This window comes from Mastomys coucha, unplaced genomic scaffold (assembly GCF_008632895.1).
Source record: "Mastomys coucha isolate ucsf_1 unplaced genomic scaffold, UCSF_Mcou_1 pScaffold16, whole genome shotgun sequence".
Classification (NCBI taxonomy): Eukaryota; Metazoa; Chordata; class Mammalia; order Rodentia; family Muridae; genus Mastomys; species Mastomys coucha.
Genome location: NW_022196898.1, coordinates 36,373,683 through 36,394,682, shown reverse-complemented (window position 1 = coordinate 36,394,682; position 21,000 = coordinate 36,373,683). Strand labels below are relative to the sequence as shown.

Genomic DNA, 21,000 nt, shown 5'->3' with positions numbered 1-21,000 from the left:
TGTCCTGGAACTCACTCTGTAGTCCACGCTGGCCTCGAACTCAGAAATCTGTCTGCCTCTGCCTCCCGAGTGTTGGGATTAAAGGTGTGTGCCACCACTGCCCAGCTGTGGTATGACTTTTAGAGCAAGCTTTCAGGATGCAAGATGGTGGCATGGAGGCAGTCTCCTCAAGATCCTACTTCCTGGCAAAGTGACTCCTCCTAGGTGTGAGGTATGTGCTCCACGTTCTTGGCTGTCATTGCAACAGATTTTGATTAAGCAGGCCATGCCTAGGGATTTCTAGACTAATCAAGCTTTGTCATCTCATGATATGGGTGGATTCAATGTCTAGGTGATACTAAAGCACATTCATGATTAACGTGAAGGGAGCCAGTTTGCAGAGGAAGACTGGAAGCCTTCCCTCACCTTGGCATCATCTAACAGAGAGAACACATGTGAAACGAAGCCCAGGCCTTGACATCATCTATCAGAGAGGACACATGTGAAACGAAGTCCAGGCCTTAAAAACTGGAGGGAAGGGGGTGCTATAAAGATCACGAGCCACATGGATGGCTGATTTGGGGGACTCTCTTCTCGGCTGGCTAGTCCAGTTCCATTCTTGAGAGTGATGCTTCCTTTTTAAATAAACCATTTCTATCCTATGCTGCCTGACTTCAAAGGCATGACCTTTTCTTCATCTTTCCTCATCGGTATCGCCAGGATTTTCATCTATTTTCTAAATAAATTCTAGTAAATTTGTATTGAGCTTTCTTTTTAGCTCATTTCTAAATTCTTCTATTAATGAGAATAAGAATCTCCAAAGGGAACCCGTTTCCCTGGTAACTGCCAAAGTGGTCATTTAGTCAACCAAGCTTACAGTAGTACAAGGAAGTGATTTAATAAATGAAAACCAATTACCACATGATATGAGAAGGAGGCTTAGCTCCCTGTAGCTAAGGTAGAGGATCTGGGAATTGGCTTGAGGCATCCCATGGGAGGGGCAGCATCAATTGGGCACAACCCACCTCAGCAACGTGTGTAGAAATTGTGATCTTGGTGATAAAGAGGGAATAAGATTTGAGATTTGATTTAAATTTCCTGTCCTATGGGTGTTTACATTGTTGGAATCCGACCCAACATGAAAAGAATTAAAGAGTTACTCTGGAAATAGGAGTAAGAAATGGACAGGAAAAGATTAAAGGAGATAAGAAGAGGTAGGCTAGCCAATACTGTACCGTACCCACGTGGGAGAAGTAAAACATTAGACAACACGAGGTCTGGTCACTCAGTCATCTTGAATTTAATGCCAATTCCTTTGTTCCCGCAACAGGTAAAATACCTGGGGCAAACCCTTCCCCCAAACTACGTCAGTATAACAGTCCAATCAGAAACTTCCTTCTTGCTCAATGGAGGTGGAGCTACTGAATGTAGCCGCTTCCACAACGCTGCGTTACTGTCCAGGCTTTGGGGAGGGAGACCACATTACATTACTTCCAGAAATATGGCCAAGTTCTTACCTGGAGTCATCAGAGGCAGGCTTTCCCCCTGTAAAGGAACACATTGAATTTCAGAAAGAGGGGTCTTTCATGGACACTAGGAGGCAGCTTAGGTGGGATCACATGGAGACTGCCAGGAACTTCTGTGACTGAGATCTGAATCTTTGCTATGCTGATGGAGTAGGAGAGGGATAAAGCAACTGAATTTTTCATGTTGGCCCCAAGTGAAGGGAGCTTCCCCAATCCATCCTCCCTTAACCTCAGTCCATCCTCCCTTAACCTCAGTCATCCTCCCTTAACCTCAGTCCATCCTCTCTCAACCTCGGTCAATCCTCCCTTAACCTCGGTCCATCCTCCCTTAACCTCGGTCCATCCTCCCTCAACCTCAGTCCATCCTCCCTCAGCCTCGGTCCCTACTTCCTTAACCTCGGTCGGTCCACCCTCTCTTAACCTGGATTTTCAAAGAGGGTGGTCTTTAATGACTACAAATAGTTCAATAGTGTTAGACTGTAAAATAGTCTTGATCATCTATAAAAATACTATACATTTTAAAGATCAGTAATTTACCAAATCCAATTTGACTTCTGTTTTGACTTCCGTTTCTTAGAGTCTTTCTCTTCTTCCTTCCTTGGGGAATCTCATGAACATACAGAGGAGAGCCTTTGCCCTTTCTGAGGTTAGATAAATGGCATCTCATCAAGGTATGTTACACTCATGTAGCTTTTGAAACAACTTTGTTTTTGGTAAGCAGGACTTCTGAAGGACCCAGAGGGAAAGACAAGGGATCACGTGATGGAAGAGGAGGAGCTCTTGAGAGCCTAGGAATGGTCACATAGGCAGTGTGAGCATGCAGGAACAGAGACAGGAAGCGTATGATTAGGGAGCCACTCACCTGCTTTTCTAGAGAACCAGTAATAAAACAGAAACCCTCCGACAGCCATGATGAGAAGTCCTCCAATCATTCCGGCGACCACAGAAACACTTCTATTCTTTTTCATGTCTGGTGGGGAGGGCAGAGGACACCCAAGCATAAAATCAGGAAGGGGTGGGCAGTTTTGAGTGACTCTGAGCCTTGAGTCTGATATTTGGGTGTTGGGGAGGATAAGTAGCTTTGTGACCAGGAGTACAGAAGTACAGAGGTTTAGTAGTGACAGATGTGGCACCGAAGATGGCTCATTTGTTTGTGAGAAAGCTTGTCTCTGTGCCTAAGGAAAGGCCGAGGGCCAAGATAGATTGTAGCCAGAAGGAAGGAGCAGCCCACTGACGATTCTAAATTCTGAGATGCTCTTGAAAGCCTGGCCCTCCGGCACCAACTAGGAATCACTTCAGAACACAATGATTTAGAGAGCCATTGGCTCAAGAGACTTGTTGTCTTTGAGAAGTGCTTTCCTGGTCAGCCGTGGTGAGCACTGCGTGTTAAAGTGTATTTACCGATGATGAAAGGTGTGTACCCTACGGCCATTGTCAGCCTCACAGAAGTTTCTAGAATGTTCTGCAGTCAGAGAGATGTTGACAGAGACACCTTCTCCAGAGGGAGCTGAGATATTCTCCAGGGTGACATTTTTGTGATAAAATTGGTATAGGATTTGGGGGAGAGCCTCCCAGAGCCTCAGGGTGAAGCTCTGCCATATCACCCCACCACAGCCTGAGCTCCAGAGACATTCTGAGTGTGAGGGGACACTGGAACTGCACGGAAATGGAACTTCAGTAGAAGCTTCTGCTTCTAACATGTTTGTTCCATTTACAAAGGAAAAGTGGTATTATAAGCAAATTAAAGTAAATTTAAAAGAACATCTGATTCAGAAAGCTAATGACTTTGATCCACAACTAGTTTTTCATATACAAAAATATTTAATAGCGGGAAAAGCGTTATATGAATTACTGAAAACATCTACCAACAAATGTATAAAAGACTCATTTTCATTATTAATTAAATGTACAATTAAATTCAGCCATAAACTGTTACTCCCTTTCATCCCTATATAGATTGATAATACTGATGAAATTGTGGCAAAGGAAACTGAAGACAGTCGTTTGAATGGTAGTTTGACAATATCTACAAAATTAAAGAAATACGTAAACTCAGAGCCAACAATCTACTTGGAGGACCAAATAGATAAAAAATGTTTATTCAGTGCTTCCAGAGGAAAAAGTGACCACCTTGTGATTTACAATGTTGACCTGCCTTCATGATTTACTGGTACAATAATGGCACAGAAGTTGTGTGAGTAACCAACCAGTATTTGAGTGGATGTATGGCCCGCTCTATGAGATGAAGCCCATATCTGACACTGCTTTAGTGGCCAAGAACCTGAGATTAAAGGAAAGCAAATAGGCCGTGAGGCTAGGAGGAAAGAAATAGTGCTGTTCTGCTAAAGTAATACAGCAATAAAACAACTCCTAACAACATTCTGCCGTATCTGGAGAGTGGTGCTTCACTCAGCTGCCATCAGGAAAGCTTCCTCCTGAAGCAGATGAGAGTGAACACAGAGGCCTGCAACTGGCCAATGGGCAGAGAATGAGAGATTTGGAATGCTCATTCCTTAGTGGGATGTCTTCATCCCAGCCACTTAGGATGGCTCCAGGAACAACGGGGAAGAGGAAGTGAAAAGACTGTAAGAATTGAAGAGATGGGTGTTACCAAGCAAACAGTGTCTTCCAGCCTGCCTGCCTGCCATCATGTTTCCCACCATGATGATAATTGACTAAACCTCTGAAAGGATAAGCAGTCTCTCCAATTAAATGCTTTCTTTCATAAGAGTTGCCTTGGTCATGGTGTCCCTCCACAGCAATAGAGCAGTGCCCAAGACAACCACAGTCAAGGATAGGTCCCACGCCCAGCCTCAGATGATCAACATGAAAAGAACTCAGTGGTGCTTTTATAGACTTTTGCCTCAAATTGCTTTATTTGGGCATTTTTGTCTTATTGTTTTGTTGTTTGTGTATTGTGGTTTCTAATCTTGTGTTTTTATGTTGTGTGTATGTGATTTATGTTATATTTATGTTTCTTGTGCATTTTCTTATTTATTTATTTATTTATTTATTCTCTTTTCTTTAAATGTTTGCTCGATTGTTTTCTAAAGAGAGAGCGAAGGAAAAGGCATGGAGGTGGATGAAGGGGATTCGGGAAGAATCTGGGGGGGGAATCATATACTATGAAAAAATTATTTTCAAATATATGTTATATATTGTATGATAATATATTATATAACTATATATAACATTATATAAGTACATGTATATAGTTCATACAAGAATCTATGTTCTAATGTTTCTGTAACACAATAAAACCTATAGACCAACCTAATAGATTGGGTAGATGCACAGAATTTATTTTAAACTTAAAGATAAAGGTTTTATAGCTAAATACACAGGATGATCCTGTTATTAAAATTCTTTATGCTTTATTCCCCAGTAATATAGCATCTGGTAAGTTCAAGTAAATGACTCCAACTCTTGTTTATGCATGCAACCCTAATTAAAGGCAGTGGGGCAAAGTAAATAAATGTAAATAAATAAATAAAGACAAGAAAGTAGGAGGTGACACTGAGAAGAATAAAGAGGAAAATATAAAAGGAAGAGAGTCAAAACGTTAGAGAGGATGAGAGGTGAAAGGAACTCTGTGAAGATCCAACATAAAGGAGCAGGTGCCATCAGTGCTTGCTTGTGACAACTCTCCTGTGACACTGACCATCACAGCCTCACTGTGTTGGGGCCCTGGGACATTGCCAGCCTCACTGGAGTAGAACTACTCCATTCCCTAAGCATTCCACAGTCAGACAGAAGTTGAAGGACTCTTCTATTTCAGAGAGGGCTGATCTGCTCTCCAGGGTGACATCTTCAGGATGAAAATGGTACAAGACCAGGAAAGGGAGCCTACCAGGGTCTCACAGTTTAGCTTCACTATGGCCCCCCACTACAGCTTGGGCCTCAGCGAAGATCTGAGATTAGGGCAGGGTGGAACCTTGTAACTTGAGGAAGATGAACCAGCCATTGGTTCTATTTGAACATAGCCCTCCACACTAAAGGCATTTCTGACAGCAAAATGTCATTATTAGTTTTAGTGGACTTCTCAGGTTCTTCAGTGCTCATTTAAAATTTAACCCAATTGCGGGAAATGAGAATGTTTGCATAGTGTTGTATACATTCTGAAGGACCTGACACATAAACACAATCATGTTTGAGGAATCTGAAAATGAAGACACAGCTAAAAGCTGGGCATCTGAGAGATGAGGATTGCTAGAAGAGAAAGAAGTGGGCTTGAGAGAGCATGCCAAAATCTGCAGTGGAAAGGGGTCAGATCCAATATGGAAGGACTATGTATAGGTTATGAGGCAGGTGTGTGCAGTGACTGAAGACAGGGAAGTAGGTTGGTCTATTTGAATTGTTGCAGAGGGTAGGGCAGCAGTCTGATGGGCCCAGTACCTGTGATGAAGTAGAAGGCTGGAGATTCAGTCAGGACTGGCCCTGCTAAAGATTTAATTTTCATCAAATGATGGAAGAGCATGAAGGTGGACTGGAGTGGGCCAAGAGTGGAGCAGGTGGATCACTAAGTGACACTTCAGTACTGATATCGAGGCATCATTATTGGGACCCAAAAATCTGGAATGTTGGTTAAATCTGGGAAGAACAGATTGTGTCCAGGTTCTGTAAGACCATCTGGGGCTAGGGATGTGCAGGCAGTGGTTGGAGCAGCTTGTAGTCTTTAATTGAGTGGAAATTTGCTAGAACAAATATATATTAGGACAGAAGGTAAAGTTAAGGAGTTTGGGGGGAAATTTTCTTGTGTACATTTGAGACTTTTAGGCCCATGGTCCTGGTAGTTGAGGGAGAGGGGTCCCTAAACCAGGGAAAGGTAAGGGACCCCACCATCTGCGATAGGTGATGAGTTGGGAACCTTAGGCTATTGATTGGTAGGGGTATTTCTCTGGAGTCCATTTGACCCATGAAAAGTAGATAACCTGAAACCTACTAGAATCTTTTTATTTTTTTGAAGTTTACAAAAAGAGACAAGTTTTAGACATGTTAGCATTACCAATGTTTGTAATCTATACTGAAGATTGCTTGATCTTGATTTTCAGTATGACTACAAGCCATGAAAGAGGGGCTTCTTGCCTCTATCCAGAAGACTGGATGTGTGTGTGTGTGTGTGTGTGTGTAAATTGAGCACAATGAGAAGCACTTTTAAATCTATACTTAGAAGACAACCAAAAGAAACTTAAAATCCTGAGCTTGTGTCTACAATGTTATCAGATCTCCATTCATCAATGTCAAACTTGGAAATTTTGAAGTCTTAATACAGCAGTAGCACATCGAGGGGAAGAAATCTGAAGCATTTTTATTTCTTTTGTGTACCTTAACTCACTTTCTCATCACTCTTTCGCATCCTCTAACCTTCATAACTTGCATTTACACACCTAACTTAAACTCTAAAACACTTGGATCCTCACGATGTAAGCCTTCATATCCTCAGACTTTACACCCCCCAAATCCAACAATTCTATTTTGAGAAATATATCTTGTTGTGAGAAATCTTCCAGTTCTTCCCTGAATTGCTTATGCTGTCTTTCTTATTTAAGTTACTCTCAAGACAGCCTTACAAAAAATTGTCACCTACCCAGGACTCCTGGGCCTCTTTTTTCTTGTGATACAAAGGATACATGTCTGACAGATGTATCAGACTCAATATTTTTCTACAATGCTGTTCTACTGCTTGGCAAAACAAAACAAAACAAAAACAAAAAAACAAAACAAAACAAAACAAAACAGCTGGATTTTTACTTTCTCCTAAACAAAGATCCAAGTGCAAATACAAGCACATTTGTTCCTTCAGTGGCTCCATTATGATGTTAACTACTGGCCTTGACAGAGACCAACCATGATCTATATATTGAACAAAAGGAGAATATAACTGATCTAAGGTGTGGCTGAGGAGAATTGATTGATTGAACAATCAATTGACTGATTGATTGTAATTATGAGGAAGAGTACAGCCAAAGACATCTGGAAGAGTTCAAAGCAGGAAGAGAAAGTAATGGGCTGCATATGGCCATCAGAGTGACCTGGGCCATGAGAAGAGGGCAAGAGGAGCAAGAAAGGAAGACCAAGAGACAGGGGCAAAAGAGAGAGGGGCAAGCAGACCAAGAGAGAGCCAAGAGCCAAAGGGCAAAGAGAACCTAGAGAGTGCATGGTCAAATGGCAGGATTATATAGAGAAACGAGAAGCTGGGGGAAGGGAAACTCATGGGATGGAGAAAGTCTAGGGTAGGGGGTGGGGTGAGAAGAACTGAGAGAAGCCAGGGTGCCAGCGCAGGACTCCAATAGACACTTGCTGAGGGAGTCCAAAGGCCAGCATGCACTCCGGTATGCTAATAAGCACCACAGTTAGTCATTCTTTGTATCTGACACATATCCTGTCGCCCTCTAACAAAGGTCTAGAAAACTTACATTTGCTTAAAGTGCTTCTAGAAAGAGGCTCATGAAAACCCTAGAAAATAAGGAACACATCACCCAAGGAAGCCATTTTCTCTTTTTCTTTCAAATCCAGTCTCCTCTTAATCTACATTGAGAATTGTAATTGCTTGGAACTCTTGGGAAAAACTAAGGTTTTGCATAGTATTTGTTCATTGCCACTGTTCTGTAGGGAAGTTGATACGTGCTTGTAGAGAACCAGGTGCCTCTGTTGACTCAGCTAGCTGGGGAACTAAACATTACAGGGCACAAGGAGATGGCGTGAGATGACCGCACACATTTATTAAAGGCCATGGAGGCTTCTGAACTAGGCAAAAGTCAGGCCTAGTGAGGGGTAGATAAGCATAGACAATGAGCTTGACTGAGAAGGGAGCCTAGAACAGGGCTGGGGTGATTATGGTAGGAAATAAAGGTGTGGGGGCAAACTTCCAGAAGGGTTTGGTGAGAGGGAAATCTGTAGCAATGGGTATCGGCAGGAACCCAGGACTCACCAAAGATAGAAATCCTTATAGCCTCACTGCGCTGGGCTCCCAGGCCATTGTCTGCTGTGCAGTAGTAGTTTCCAGATCGCTCTGTGCTCATAGAGAAATTGAAGGATGCTCCTTCTCCACTGAGTGTAGAGCTGTTCCCCAGGGAGACATTCTCATAGTAGAACTCATACAGGATACATGGAGAGCCCCTCTGGGACTGACAATGAAGTGTTATCAAGTCTCCCTCAAGGGCCTGGGTCTTGCCCATGCTTAGGGTGAGAGCTGGTTGAGATACTGGGACTGGAGGAGAGAGAGTGGGTTAATGGTTACTTCTGTTTTGTTCTAATATAAATGCCTGGTCTCCCTTCTGTCAGACCTTGAGACAGCTCAACCTCCCAGACTGGACATCAGCCATCTCCTGACTTCCATGCTGGTCTTTCATCTGTTCCTTTTCTATCTACCTTGTCCCTCCTGGCTCCCCTTGTTAGGCAACTCTCAGAGATAGTATCTTCAGGGGAGAAGTTCGTAGCTTGCTGCCACAGGCCCGACACCCTTTCCTCAGTCAGCTCTTTGCTCCTTTGAGACCCATTTCCTCTCCTGAATTTTAAGCCTCTGTGGCAGTCTCTGTTCTCCATGTCTCTACTTAGGGTAGCTTCAGTGCTTTGCTGCAGGATCTTTAACCTTCTGAATTCACGTACTCTCGCAGGATGCTCTCCTCAGGTACTGCCTTCTTCCAGGTACCCAGAACCATCCATTCTATCAGAGTATTAGAAGCTGAGCAGCAGGAGGGTAAGTTAAGGAGCCTCTGTGGATGGTAACTTTATCCTATTAGGAGCATGCAACCTGACCCTGTATATGACTTCTGGAGGTTGCTTAGTTCTGAGGGTCAATAGCTTCTCCTTGCTCCATTGCCTGGACATGGAAATTATTTTGCAAGTCCTCAGTGAACAGAGAGATGTGTTGAGGTTCGAGAGCCTTAGGATTTTAGTCTCATGTTAAAACTAACACAGGCAGATGTTGGGCTAGAGAGAGAGGCCCTCAGCCTAATGGTGAAGCTCTACTACGTTCTCCATAGCATCTCACTGTAGGAGTTCAAGGGTGGGAATAAGGGAGCTACTGAGGTTTGAAGACACAGCAGTGTGGTCAGGGTGGGTCCCTGAGAATCCTTCTGGTTACAGTAAGGTGCCAGGAGACATCTCCCAAGATACACTGCTTCTAGCATCCCATCTGCTCCTCCTTTATAAAGAGCCATTTCATTTTAACAGAGGAGGACTTGTAATTTACAAAGGGCATGTTCCTAATCATTGAGCATTTTCCTCCACATGATGTTCTGAGAGTTCCTGCTGCCCTCAGCCTGTTGTATCTATTTCTAAGTCTTTCCCTTTAGTCTTTGACTGATGCTTGGTAGGTTATTCAGAACATTGGTAACTGACAACTTCTACTTCCACCTGACTGTCTCAAGTCCTCCCTAAGGATCTCCATGTGCAATGTGGAGGATCCATTCCTCAGGTGATACCTGGCAACACACACCTCTTACAGTGATGGGAACTGCCCCGCTGACAAAGCTTCGGCGGCTGTTGTTAGCTTCACAGTAATATTCTCCTGCGTCACTGATGTTCACCTTGGAGATCTTGAATTCTGCTTCTGAGGACTTAGGAAGCTTTGTTTCTTTATTCAGCATGTCCCTTTTATACCAGGAGAGTGTGAGGGGCCCTGGGACTCTTTTTACTGAGCAGCTGAGTAACAGCAACTGCCCTTCGAACACCAACTTTGAGGCTGGGATGATGCGTGTTTGGAAGTCCGCAGAAGCTCCTAAATGAATAAGAATGATGTGTGTGGGACTTTTGGCAATGGTATGTTCATGGACAAGGGGTGGAGAAACAAAACCTGTTTTACCATGGGGGAAGGGACTCTAGAGTAATGTTAGGCTTGTCTCTGGGAAGTGAGAAGACAGTGGAGACTGTGTTTTGTGCCAGCTGATCAGACCCCACATTCCTCGAGGGCCTTGTCAAGGATATGGAGCAGGACTATAGGTTGTTCTGACCAACCTGACCTTGTGTCTACTCTAGCCTGATAATTCCAGAGCTGTTACCCAGAGCTCAATATTTAGGAAAAGTGAAGGAGGGAAACAGGAGACTTGGCATCAAACATGACGGTCTTGAGTACAGTGCCAGTAGCGTTTGACTGGAAGTGAAGCATTGTCACGAGTAATAAGCTGGCCTCGAGTCGGCACGTCTTAACTTCTTTAGTGTCCAGGATCAACTCACAAGGAAGGATTTGTCCATCCTGGGAACAGTTTTAGGCATACTGTCTTAGGACAGTGCCTTTTGGATTATTCTCCAGTCTTGATAACAAACTATGATAGTTGACTAGGATGGGAATGTGTACGGTTTAGCAGTTAGGTTGAAGGAAAGACTGTGCTAGGAATAACTGTGATGCGACTGTTGGATAACACCCTCTCTTTCCTCTCTGAACTGTTCATTTTTAAATTGGTAGCCACAGGAGCACCCATTTCTTACAACCAAAGAGAAGACTGATAGAGTTTAGTCAGTCAGAATGGTTTCTTAGTAATGGGAGCAAATTCATAGGTAATTCTCTCACTTCCCTTCCCTCCACACCCAGGATCTGAGTGTTCTAGACTATGTGTCTTCTACTATGCTCAACTAGATTTCCTGTGAGATGGACCAAGTTCAGTTGGGCAAAGCCACTAGTTAATGACCATGCTTCAGAAAGCTATCTCTTTTTTTGAGCCTTGGGAGAAAGTGGTAGTAGGTGAAACACCATCTCTAAGGGCATCAAGATGGATCTGTTTATCCCCCAAGACTTCATCTGTTGGCTTTCATGCTCTTAAGCAGTCTGCATCGGGCACCTCGTGTTCTAGAAACCTGTCTGTTTGGATCTGAGGGCCAACCCCATTGTAGGGATGGCTCTGATGCTGTCCTATTCCCCAGTTGGTTCTTGACCTGTCAGTAAAGAAGCCACAGGCCAATTGCTGGGCTGAAGGAATAGGCGGGACTTCTGAGTCCCTGGAGGAAAGAGACAGATGCAAGGGAACAGAGAGAGACAGAATTTGCCAAGCTTCTGATGGACAAAAGTTGACTAGCCATGTGAGAGTTCGAAGGGAGTGGCCACACAGGCTGCTCCTACAGGCAGGTGGTCAGAGATGTTTAGTGGGGCTAGATGTAACTGAGCACTAAAGTTTAGGGCAGGTGGGAGGTGTAGAGCTAAGAATATTGATTGATAAGGGCATGCTACTAGCCAGAGTTTAATAATGCTACGCTATTGTGCAAGTTGAAAACAAACAACTGTGTGTGTGTGTGTCTTTTATCTGTGGATTCAAGAGAAGCTGGGTGGGGGCTGCAAAAGCTACATGCAACACCCCGTAGTCTACAGTTTAGGATTATAGCATTAGAAGGAAAACTTACATCAGGCTTAGACCAGAAATGCTTTTTTCTAAAGACACTGAGAAAAAGCAAACATGGTTTTTGTTGTTTTGTTTTTCATTCTTGGTTCTAAGCTCATCAGTTTAGATATCCACAACAGTTGAATAGTTCTCTCATACAACTTCCACAGGCATGAGAAAATACCTTCTATAGAGACTAGTGACCCAAACTGGTTTATGCTTCTAAATAGCTCCCATGCCTAGAAAAATCTCAGAATGATACTCACTCTGCACTGGAATTGTGAACAGTGTACTTTGTTTTCCAGCTTGGGAATTCATTGTTTCTGCCTTGCACCAGTACCGTGTTGACTCTTCAGTCCATATGGCAGGAATGCGAAACTCTGAGGAGCTGCTGCAGCCTGACCCCAGAAGCTGGCTGTTTCTGAAGAAACAGAACTGGAGCTGGGCATTTGACCTCTGTGCAGGGAGCTGGGTCTGACAGGTCAGGGTCACTGGGCTTCCATCTATAGGTTGGGAAGGTCTGGCCGTCAACACAGGATATGGGAACAACTCTACAAAGGATCACAATCATTCACTGAGCAGTTAAGTACTCTGCAGAAAGCCCTGTTTTACCCTCAGTACTGATGTGTATAGTGGTACCATTCCCCCAAGTGCTGGCTGGAGAGAGGTACTGCTTTTGATTACCAACATCCTTCCACATCCAAAGACTGTGCTTCTGCTCAACAGAATGGCAGCCCACTCTTTCTTCCTATTCTGCCTCTACAACCATAGGAAGCTTGCCTCTGACTAACCTGTTCAGAATAAATAAAGCCATACCTTGGACTTGGACTCTGACCGTATTAGAAGAAAAGGAGGACAACCACTTCTTCACAGTGCATTTATATTGACCGTTGTGCTGCTGATTTGCATTATGAATATGGAGCTCAGAATTTTGATGAGGTAATTTCAGATCTTGACCATTCTTGGAAAATTTCAAGGTCTTTGCCTCTATGCTTTCCTTTGCATGGCACCTCAGAACCACAGAGTCTCCTTTGAACACAGTAGGTGGAGCTTGCAGCACCAGGGAATCTGTGAAACACACCAGGCCCACCGCTTGGTTCATTCTCCCAGTTCTCCTTGTCATTGACATTCTAAGTAGGCTTTACAGGAAGCGGGAGTGGAGAAAGCATTAATTCTCTTTCTGAGCTTAACATAAACACCTGCACTTTGAGAAAAGCTGGACAGCAGAAGGTAAGTTAAAAAGCATCCCTCACATCATTGTGAAGGCAGTCTTCCAGTTCCTTCTCCCATGTTGGTATACCAGAGTTTCTGTATGTCTTTTCGCTCTTAGGGGATTTTAGTGACTCATATCTACTTGCCTTTGGTTTGACTAGTATCCCCTCTAGTTGAGCCATCACTGCAGCTAAATTTTCAGAAGCCACAGTTTTCTCTAAATACTCTCAAGATCATTTAATGAGGTCCTGTTCAGCCGAGTGCCCTTTATTTTGGGGTGTGTAGATTTATGTGATTTGGTAAGTAAATAAATGTTCAAGGGAATCAGGCGGCCAAAGAGTATTACTTTTTTCCTTTCCTTGCTAATAGTGTGTTTTTGTGCTCACAAAATCAAAGGCTATTTTCACAAGGCTGACACTACTTCAACTTTAAAACAGAAGGCTCCCTCCCTTTCTCCCCCTCCCTCTTGCCTCCCTACCTTTTCTCCCCCTTCTTCTCTTTGTGTACCTATAAAAAAATCAATCCATTTATTTCTATCTATCTAACATTTGTACGTATCACACACACACAGACACACACACGTCCTTATGGTACTTACTATTCCTAATAAACAAAATGGATTCAAGAAGCATTCAGATAAATTGCTTCTCAAATTTCATTTACATGAGCAGCTTATAAACACTACATTTTCTTGGGGATCGATAATCTCAAAATTTGAGTCTGTAAATACAGAGTGGCTTCCAAGTCTCTGTGTGGCCACAAAGCTGTGCAAGCTTTCTGATTCATGGTAGACTTTAAGGACCACAGGGAGAAGAGTGAGTGTATTTAGAACTAGAACTCAGTTAGGTGTTAGTTACAATTATGACCTTCTGTAAGCACTAGCTGAAGTCACTGCCTACTAGGCTGAACAGGCTTTATTCAGACTATTTAAATTTTATTAATTTGTATGTTTAAATTTGTGCTAATTCTGTGCCATATCTGGTTCTCCATAGAGATTTTTAATCTCTCTGTAACCGTAGCATGAAATAGAATGGTTTGTTCATGAGTTGTTTGTGGTAAGTAGCAATTAACTCTACAGAGAAAATTGGACAGAAATGGTGTCTGAAGCATCAGTTCTTTTACTTCTGTCTCACCTTTAGAGAACTCTAAGTGCACGTGCATGCTCGGAGGTAAGCTGTCTGCTTGGCACCCATAGTCTCCGGACTTGTGGACCACTAAGGTAGGTCTGTCTTGGAATTGCCTCAGTATTTTTCTTTCCTTGTACCATTTTATTTTCTGGGGTGAGTAGAAGCCAAATCTATAACAAGCCAGAGTGACGGCCTCTCCTTCAAGGAAAGTGGTCCATGGAGGCTGAAGGGAAATCACAGACTTCGGTGCAGCTTCTGAGGAGGTGAGAAAATGGGTCTGTAACAGAGGTCCCCATGGTTTCTGATACAGAAGAGTCCTGGGGGAGGGGGAAGAGGACGGGAGGGAGGGAGGGAGGAGAGATACAAATGACTATAGAGCCTGCCATCATTAGTTGGGTCAGAATAAGAAATGGACATTTACTTGCTGATCCCCAGGGGAACTAGACACTTGTGTGACTGGGTGGCTAGCTGTCATACAGAACTCGTCTACTTCAGTAGTGTCTGGACAGGCCTAAAAACCTGATCTTAGACCTGAGGTGTATGTTCCGGCCAGTCTCCTGAGGTAGCCCAGTCACTGACATCTCCTAGCTCAGTTGTGTTCCAGATTGGCCTCTGTTCTGTGGGGAGATCTGAGTGCTTTCTTTATTCAGGCAAAAAGATGCCCTAAGAAATATTTTGTTATTAGCTATACTGAGATTGAACATTATTTCCGGCCTTCACAATGTTTCAATAATCCCAATTGATTTCCTAGCTGTAGTTAGCTTGGAATTTCTACAAAGAAGCTGTCTTATCAGACAGGGTGTCTCCAAAGTTAGAGATAACAGTTAGGCACTCATTATCAGAGCAGTCCCACATAAGGCAGAATTGCTTTACTAACTAGATAGAAGTTGTAGGGCTTCCGTCACTAATTATCTATGTTATAGCCAAGGTTATTCTCAAGGACCTCCAGCTGCTTGCCTCAGACAGACCCTGAGAATTTTACTTGGGGCTGCCAAAATAGCCCAAGAAGAAGGACACCACTGCTCCTCCACCTTGCACCTGGCTGTTTGATCTTACTGACTTTGATGTGACCATTACCTGCCTACGTGACTTCTGTAGTTTGCCCTGTTCTCTGTATGCTATATAAGCCTGATTTCTACTCTGTACAAATGGCATTCAGTTACCACACTCCCTTGTGCTGTGTCTGTTTGTCACTAGCCGAATTCTTTGCCCACCAGGCTGGAACTTTTATTACCCCACAGAACAAGGGGTCCCCGAAGCAACCCAGTCCGTGGCAGCTAGCTATGGGGAGAAGAGGGAGACTTCTCGATTTTACTTTGGATCCTCAAATACCCAAAACCCCTCTGACCCAGGAAATCAGTAATGAGGCAGTACTGAGAAAATGTGTGATGATTCTCTTTGCTTTCATGTTAACCTGCCACACGTTAGAATCACCCAAGTAGGGAACTTTACCTGAAGAACTGTCTGGACTGTCTTGATTGATGTAAGAAGATCCATTTGATTGTGGGCAGCACTCTTGGGTAGCAGCCCAGATAGAACGGGTTTTTTCAGAAGGAAGATTATCCTGCCCTTGCTCTCCTGGCCCTCCCTCTGAGTCCATCTGCTCTGTAGCTGCTGCTGCTGCTGCTTCCACCTCTCACAGCAGAACTAACATTTCAAGTTTCCATCATGGACTGGGAACCAGAGGCTCCAGAAACCATCCCGACTTTGAATGCCATATTGAGGCCTACTGAGGCACCCTGCCTTGCGGATTGAATAAACTACTAGTCATCCCACTCTAGTGAGAGGCAGCTATTCTAGGACCTACTCTGACTGTGTGACTTATGAGTTCTCAGCTTCTTGGATGTGATTTAGCTCCTATTGCTATTTTAAAGCACACTTAATAAGTTCTGGGATATAGACAAGTGTGTGTGTGTGTGTGTGTGTGTGTGTGTGTGTGTGTGTGTACATATTCCTTCACATTGTTCTATTCCTCTACACTTTTCCAGGCTCCAAGGGTTGGACATTCTCTTACTCCTCCTGCACTTCCTGGAGAATTTTACTCTTTTTAAAACAGCAAAGAAAACAATGTTCCTTTTGGCATCTCTAATGTTTTACAGTTTGCCTAGCTGACGGATTAGAAAGGATTCCATCCTGAGCCCTTCACATTTACTGCAGAGACAGAGATGTTTTTTCATTGCTAAGTGGGTTCCATTGTCCATAAGATTCAATTTGGGACCTCTGGAAGACCCAGCCAGCCTGTGCATTCATAACTCAGGAAGTGCTGTAGGGCAACATGGAGTTGCTTTGGCTTGGAGCAATATCAGGGGGCTAGACATCACTTTCAAGTCCCTGTTGGCCTGAGTAGAAAAATTTTGACATTAGGGAGAAACTCTTACAATGAACTCCCAAAGCAGTAGAAAGGACTCACCATATTGTCCATTGACAGGGGCTGGAAAACAAACACCAAGGGTTAGAGATGAGGGCATACAGTAAGGACTTTTTTTTCCTATTCAAAAAGATGTTTCTGTACCCATTTTACAAATTACTTCTCATTATAAATTCATTTATAAAAATGTTGACAATTGTCAAATGTTTACATTTGTGAAGACATTGCCCATGAACTTCAAAGATAAATTTTAAAATGTTACTTTGTGACAAAAAAGTATAATCCTGGAGGGAGGTAAGTGACAGTACTAAGACATAGGCTAGCCAGCTGTGTGTGTGTGTGTGTGTGTGTGTGTGTGAGTGTATGTGTGTATGTGTATGAGTGTGTCTGTCTGCATGTGTGTATATGTGTGTGTGTATGTGTGTGTGTATGTGTGTGTGAATGTGTGTGTGTGTATGTGTGTATGTGAGTGTGTGTGTGAGTATATGTGTGTATGTGTGTGAGAGTGAATGTGTGTGTATGTGAGTGTGTGTATGTGTATGTGTGTATGTGAGTGTGTGTGTGAGTGAGTGTGTGTGAGTGTGTGTATGTGAGTGTGTATGTGAGTGTGTGTGAGTGTGTGTATGAGTGTATGTGAGTGTGTGTGAGTGTGTGTATGAGTGTATGTGTGTGTGTGAGTGTGTGTATGTGTGTATGTGAGTGTGTGTGAGTGTGTGTGTATGTGAGTGTGTGTATGTGAGTGTGTGTGAGTGAGTGTGTGTGAGTGTGTGTGTATGTGTGTGTGTATGTGAGTGTGAGTGTGTGTGAGTGAGTGAGTGTGTGTGTGAGTGTGCGTGTGTGAGTGAGTGAGTGTGTATATGTGTGTATATGTGTGTGAGTGTGTCTGTCTGTGTGTATATGTGTGTGTATGAGTGAGTGTGTGTGTATGTGTGTATATGTGTGTGAGTCTGTCTGTCTGTATGTGTGTATATGTGTGTGTGTAACTGTATGTGTATGTGTGTGTATGTATGTGTGTATATGTGTGAGAATGTGTGTGTGAGTGTATATGTGTGTGTGTTTGTATGTGTGTGTATGTGTATGTGTGTGTGTGTGCTGAGGAGGTGGGTGTACCATGGATTATACCTGAAGGAAATTATGACCAAGGACACAAGAATCATCCACGTGAAGGTTGGCGGTATGCCTGGCATGAGAATACAGAGAGAGGGTGGTTAAGGAAAGAAGGGCACAAGAGGAAAAGAATGACATTGATGTCCCCAAGTGGACTGAGCAGCTCTGCAGGATGAAAAGTACTAGGGCAGACATGGCTGGGGAAGAGTGCGGGGCCATTCTTTTCTTATAGAAGCCGTGGGGGAAACTATAGAAAGAGTCCAAGTATGTCAGAACTGAAGGCTTTGATAGAGGATTCTGCAGAGAGAAGTCTTCCATGAGAAGATGGGAAGTATCACAGCAGGGTGGTGACAAAACCAAACTTCCTTCAATGCGTAATAATATGATATCCAGGATTATCTGAATTGTGTGTGTGCTTGCTGCTTGTTCGTAAAGTCTGGTCTAGACTGTAAGGCCTGCTCTGCAACGGGAGAGCTGTAAGCTTTCTTAAATAATGAATCACTTAAAAAAAAAAACAAAAAAAAAACCCTTCCAAAAACCCAGAAAGGCAAAACCCTAAGGTTGTAATAGGAGAAATAGGCCAGGTTGGAGAAGGGAATAATGAGGAGAGGAGTAGGCGGAGCTCTGCAGGGTTATTAATTTATGAGTTATCCAGACAAAGGATGGATTTGATCCTTTCACTTAAAGAAATGTCTGGAATGACAGCTGTTTGCTGGAAAATACAATAAAAATCCAGCTGTGAGTGAGGGACACATCATCCCTGTCTGCTGGCAGTGATAGAAGAGCAGTTTAAATCCAAGATTTTTTTTTAATTGAGACCAAATAATTAGTCACTGTTACCTACATATCAGGGTTATCATGGCTTTTGTATTTGAAGGTTTCTATTTGGTCATTTACATGTCATTCCTTGTAATCTTGTCAGAAACACTCTAACTTAAGTTCCATATTATAGATAAGAAAGCTGAGTAGACTTAAAGGAATATCAAACATCCTTAGCCAATGAGGAAATGAAAACCAAAACTACTTTGAGATTTCGTCTTATACCTATCAGAATGGCTAAGATCAATAACTAAGTGGCAGTTCATGCTGTTGAAGATATTGAATAAGCAGAAGACTCCTCCTCCATTGCTGGTGGGAGTGCAAACTTGTACAGCCACTATGGAAATCAGTGTGGCAGTTTCTCATGAAGATGGGATTTGATCTACCATAAGGTCCAGTTATACTCCTCTTGGGCATACTCAAAGAACACTTCAGTGTACCACAAAGACACTTTTTCAACTATGTTCACTGATGCTCTATTCATAATAGCCAGAAAACTATCTAGATACCTCTCAACAGAAGAATGAATAAAGAAAATGTGGTACATTTATACAACGGAGTATTACTCAGCCATTAAAAAACAAAAACAAACAAACAAAAACACATTGTGAATTTGCAGTCAAATGGATGGAACTAGAAAAGATCATCCTAGTTGAGGTAACCCAGACTCAGAAAGACAGATATGGTATGTACTCACTAATGTGTGGATATTAGTTGTTAAGTCAATGATAACCAAGTTACAATCCCTAGAACCACAGAGGGTAGGTATAGAGGATAAGAGGCTAGAACAAACAGATAGATCTCATTAGGAAAGGGAAATAGAATATATAATTATGGATGGATGGAGAGAGGCTGGGATGGGAGGATCACATGGGGTGGCAAAGGAGTTGAGTGAGGAAACACAGGGAGAGACAGCTAAAATTAAGGGGTATTTGAGGGGTAGTATGGAAACTTAATGCAGTAGAAACTTCCTAAAATATATACATATATGGAGGAGGTCTAAATGAAAGCACCAAATAATGGGGAAACAGAGTCCCATGGGCCATCTCTTGCCACCAAGCACTTACAGTACTGGAACTGGGTAACATCTAATGGAGTTTTTGGCCAAAGAAGACTCATGAGAACCCTTAAACAACCCAGGCTGTGAACAGGACTATAGTTTTCTCTTCACAAACTGGCAGCAAGGCCTCATTGATGAAGACAACACCTACACAACTCACTGAACATGGAGAAGTTGAGTTGGTGCCTACACAAAGCCCTTACTCCTATTCTTGGGTATTTGGTATAGGAATGTACTCAGCACACTACCAAAAAAGAAACATGAATCAGTCCAGCCACAAGCCTTCTGATCTACAATGGTATCCTGCCTGCAAGTTATACTAGGGCAACGGTGGTACACAACTTGTAGGAATAGTCAACCAGTAGCGTGATTGGACTTAAGATTCACTCGATGAGATGGAACCCATTCCCAACACTGTTTGGGTGACCAATAACCAAAGACTAGATAGCCCAGTCTAATATTGAAAACCAAATATTACTAGTGTTAAAAAACAAAATAGAAATGTAGTGACTGGCTGCTAATGATATTCTGCTGTACTGATAATCAGTACATTGTTCAGCCATCATCAGAGAAGTTTCCTCTTGCAGTAGATGGGAACAAAACCAGAGAGACCCACAGCCTGACATTATGCAGAGGGAGGGGGCGGGAGAGTGGATGTTGCTATCAAATCCCTCCCCTCAGAGCTCAGGAACCCTGCAGGAAAGGAAGCAGAAAGAATGTAAGAGCCGGTGGCGATGGAGGACACCAAGAAAACAAGGCCTCTAAACCAACATAAGCAGAGATCATTGGAACTCACAGAGACTGAAGCAGCAAGCACAGGGCCTGTGTGGATCTGCACCAGGCCCTCTGAGTATATATTATGGCTTCCAGTTTTTTTCCCAGTGTTTTTAATGGGACTCCTAAGCCTGAGAACAAGTAGGTCTGATTCTTTTGCCTGCCCTTAGACTCTTCTTCTGTTGGTTTGTTTTGTTCAACTTTGATGTGATAATTTTTGTATTATCTTATTATTTTTTGTTGTTATCTCTTAGAAGACTGCCTTTTCTAATGAGAGGCAGAAAGAGAGTGGATGTACATGATAGGGGAGATGGGGAGGAAGTGGGAAGAGTGTGGGGGGGGAACCATAATCAGGATATATTATGTGAGAAAACAATCTATTTTTAATAAAGAAAAAAAGGAAGGAAGGAAGGAAGGAAGGAAGGAAGAAAGAAAGCTGGTTAAGTGGCTAGTAGATGGCAACACAGATTTGAATTCAAACTCTAACCTTAGCCCACAGTGCACCGGATAGACACCCTCCTGTCCGTCCTGTCCTGTCCTGTCCTGTCCTGCCCTGCCCTACCTTGCCCTGCCCTGCCCTGCCCTGGTCTGGCCTGGCCTGCTCTATCCTGTCCTGCCCTGTCTTGTCCTGTCCTGTCCTGTCCTGCCCTGTCCTGTCCTGTCCTGTCCTTCTCTGTCCTGCCCTGCCCTGCCCTGTCCTGTCCTGTCCGTCCTG

At 43.2% G+C, this 21,000-nt stretch overlaps 1 protein-coding gene across 8 annotated transcripts in view; it reads right to left on the bottom strand.

Moving 5' to 3' along the window:
- The window catches only part of LOC116093086 (Fc receptor-like protein 5), a 50,972-nt gene that overhangs the window by 27,699 nt on the left and 2,273 nt on the right, over positions 1–21,000 (bottom strand). For 2 of the 8 annotated variants that reach the window (XM_031374268.1, XM_031374267.1), the window contains exons 2-9: positions 16,568–16,588; positions 14,164–14,412; positions 12,635–12,886; positions 12,085–12,369; positions 9,946–10,227; positions 8,437–8,715; positions 2,368–2,475; positions 1,497–1,524 (exon numbers count right to left, since the gene is read on the bottom strand). In XM_031374268.1, the coding sequence (XP_031230128.1) occupies positions 1,497–1,524; positions 2,368–2,475; positions 8,437–8,715; positions 9,946–10,227; positions 12,085–12,369; positions 12,635–12,886; positions 14,164–14,412; positions 16,568–16,588 (1,504 nt within the window). Of the gene's footprint in view, positions 1–1,496; positions 1,525–2,367; positions 2,476–8,436; positions 8,716–9,945; positions 10,228–12,084; positions 12,370–12,634; positions 12,887–13,628; positions 13,812–14,163; positions 14,413–16,567; positions 16,589–21,000 lie in introns of those variants that run through there. The other 6 variants (XM_031374270.1, XM_031374272.1, XM_031374271.1 and 3 more) reach the window with 6 other exon arrangements.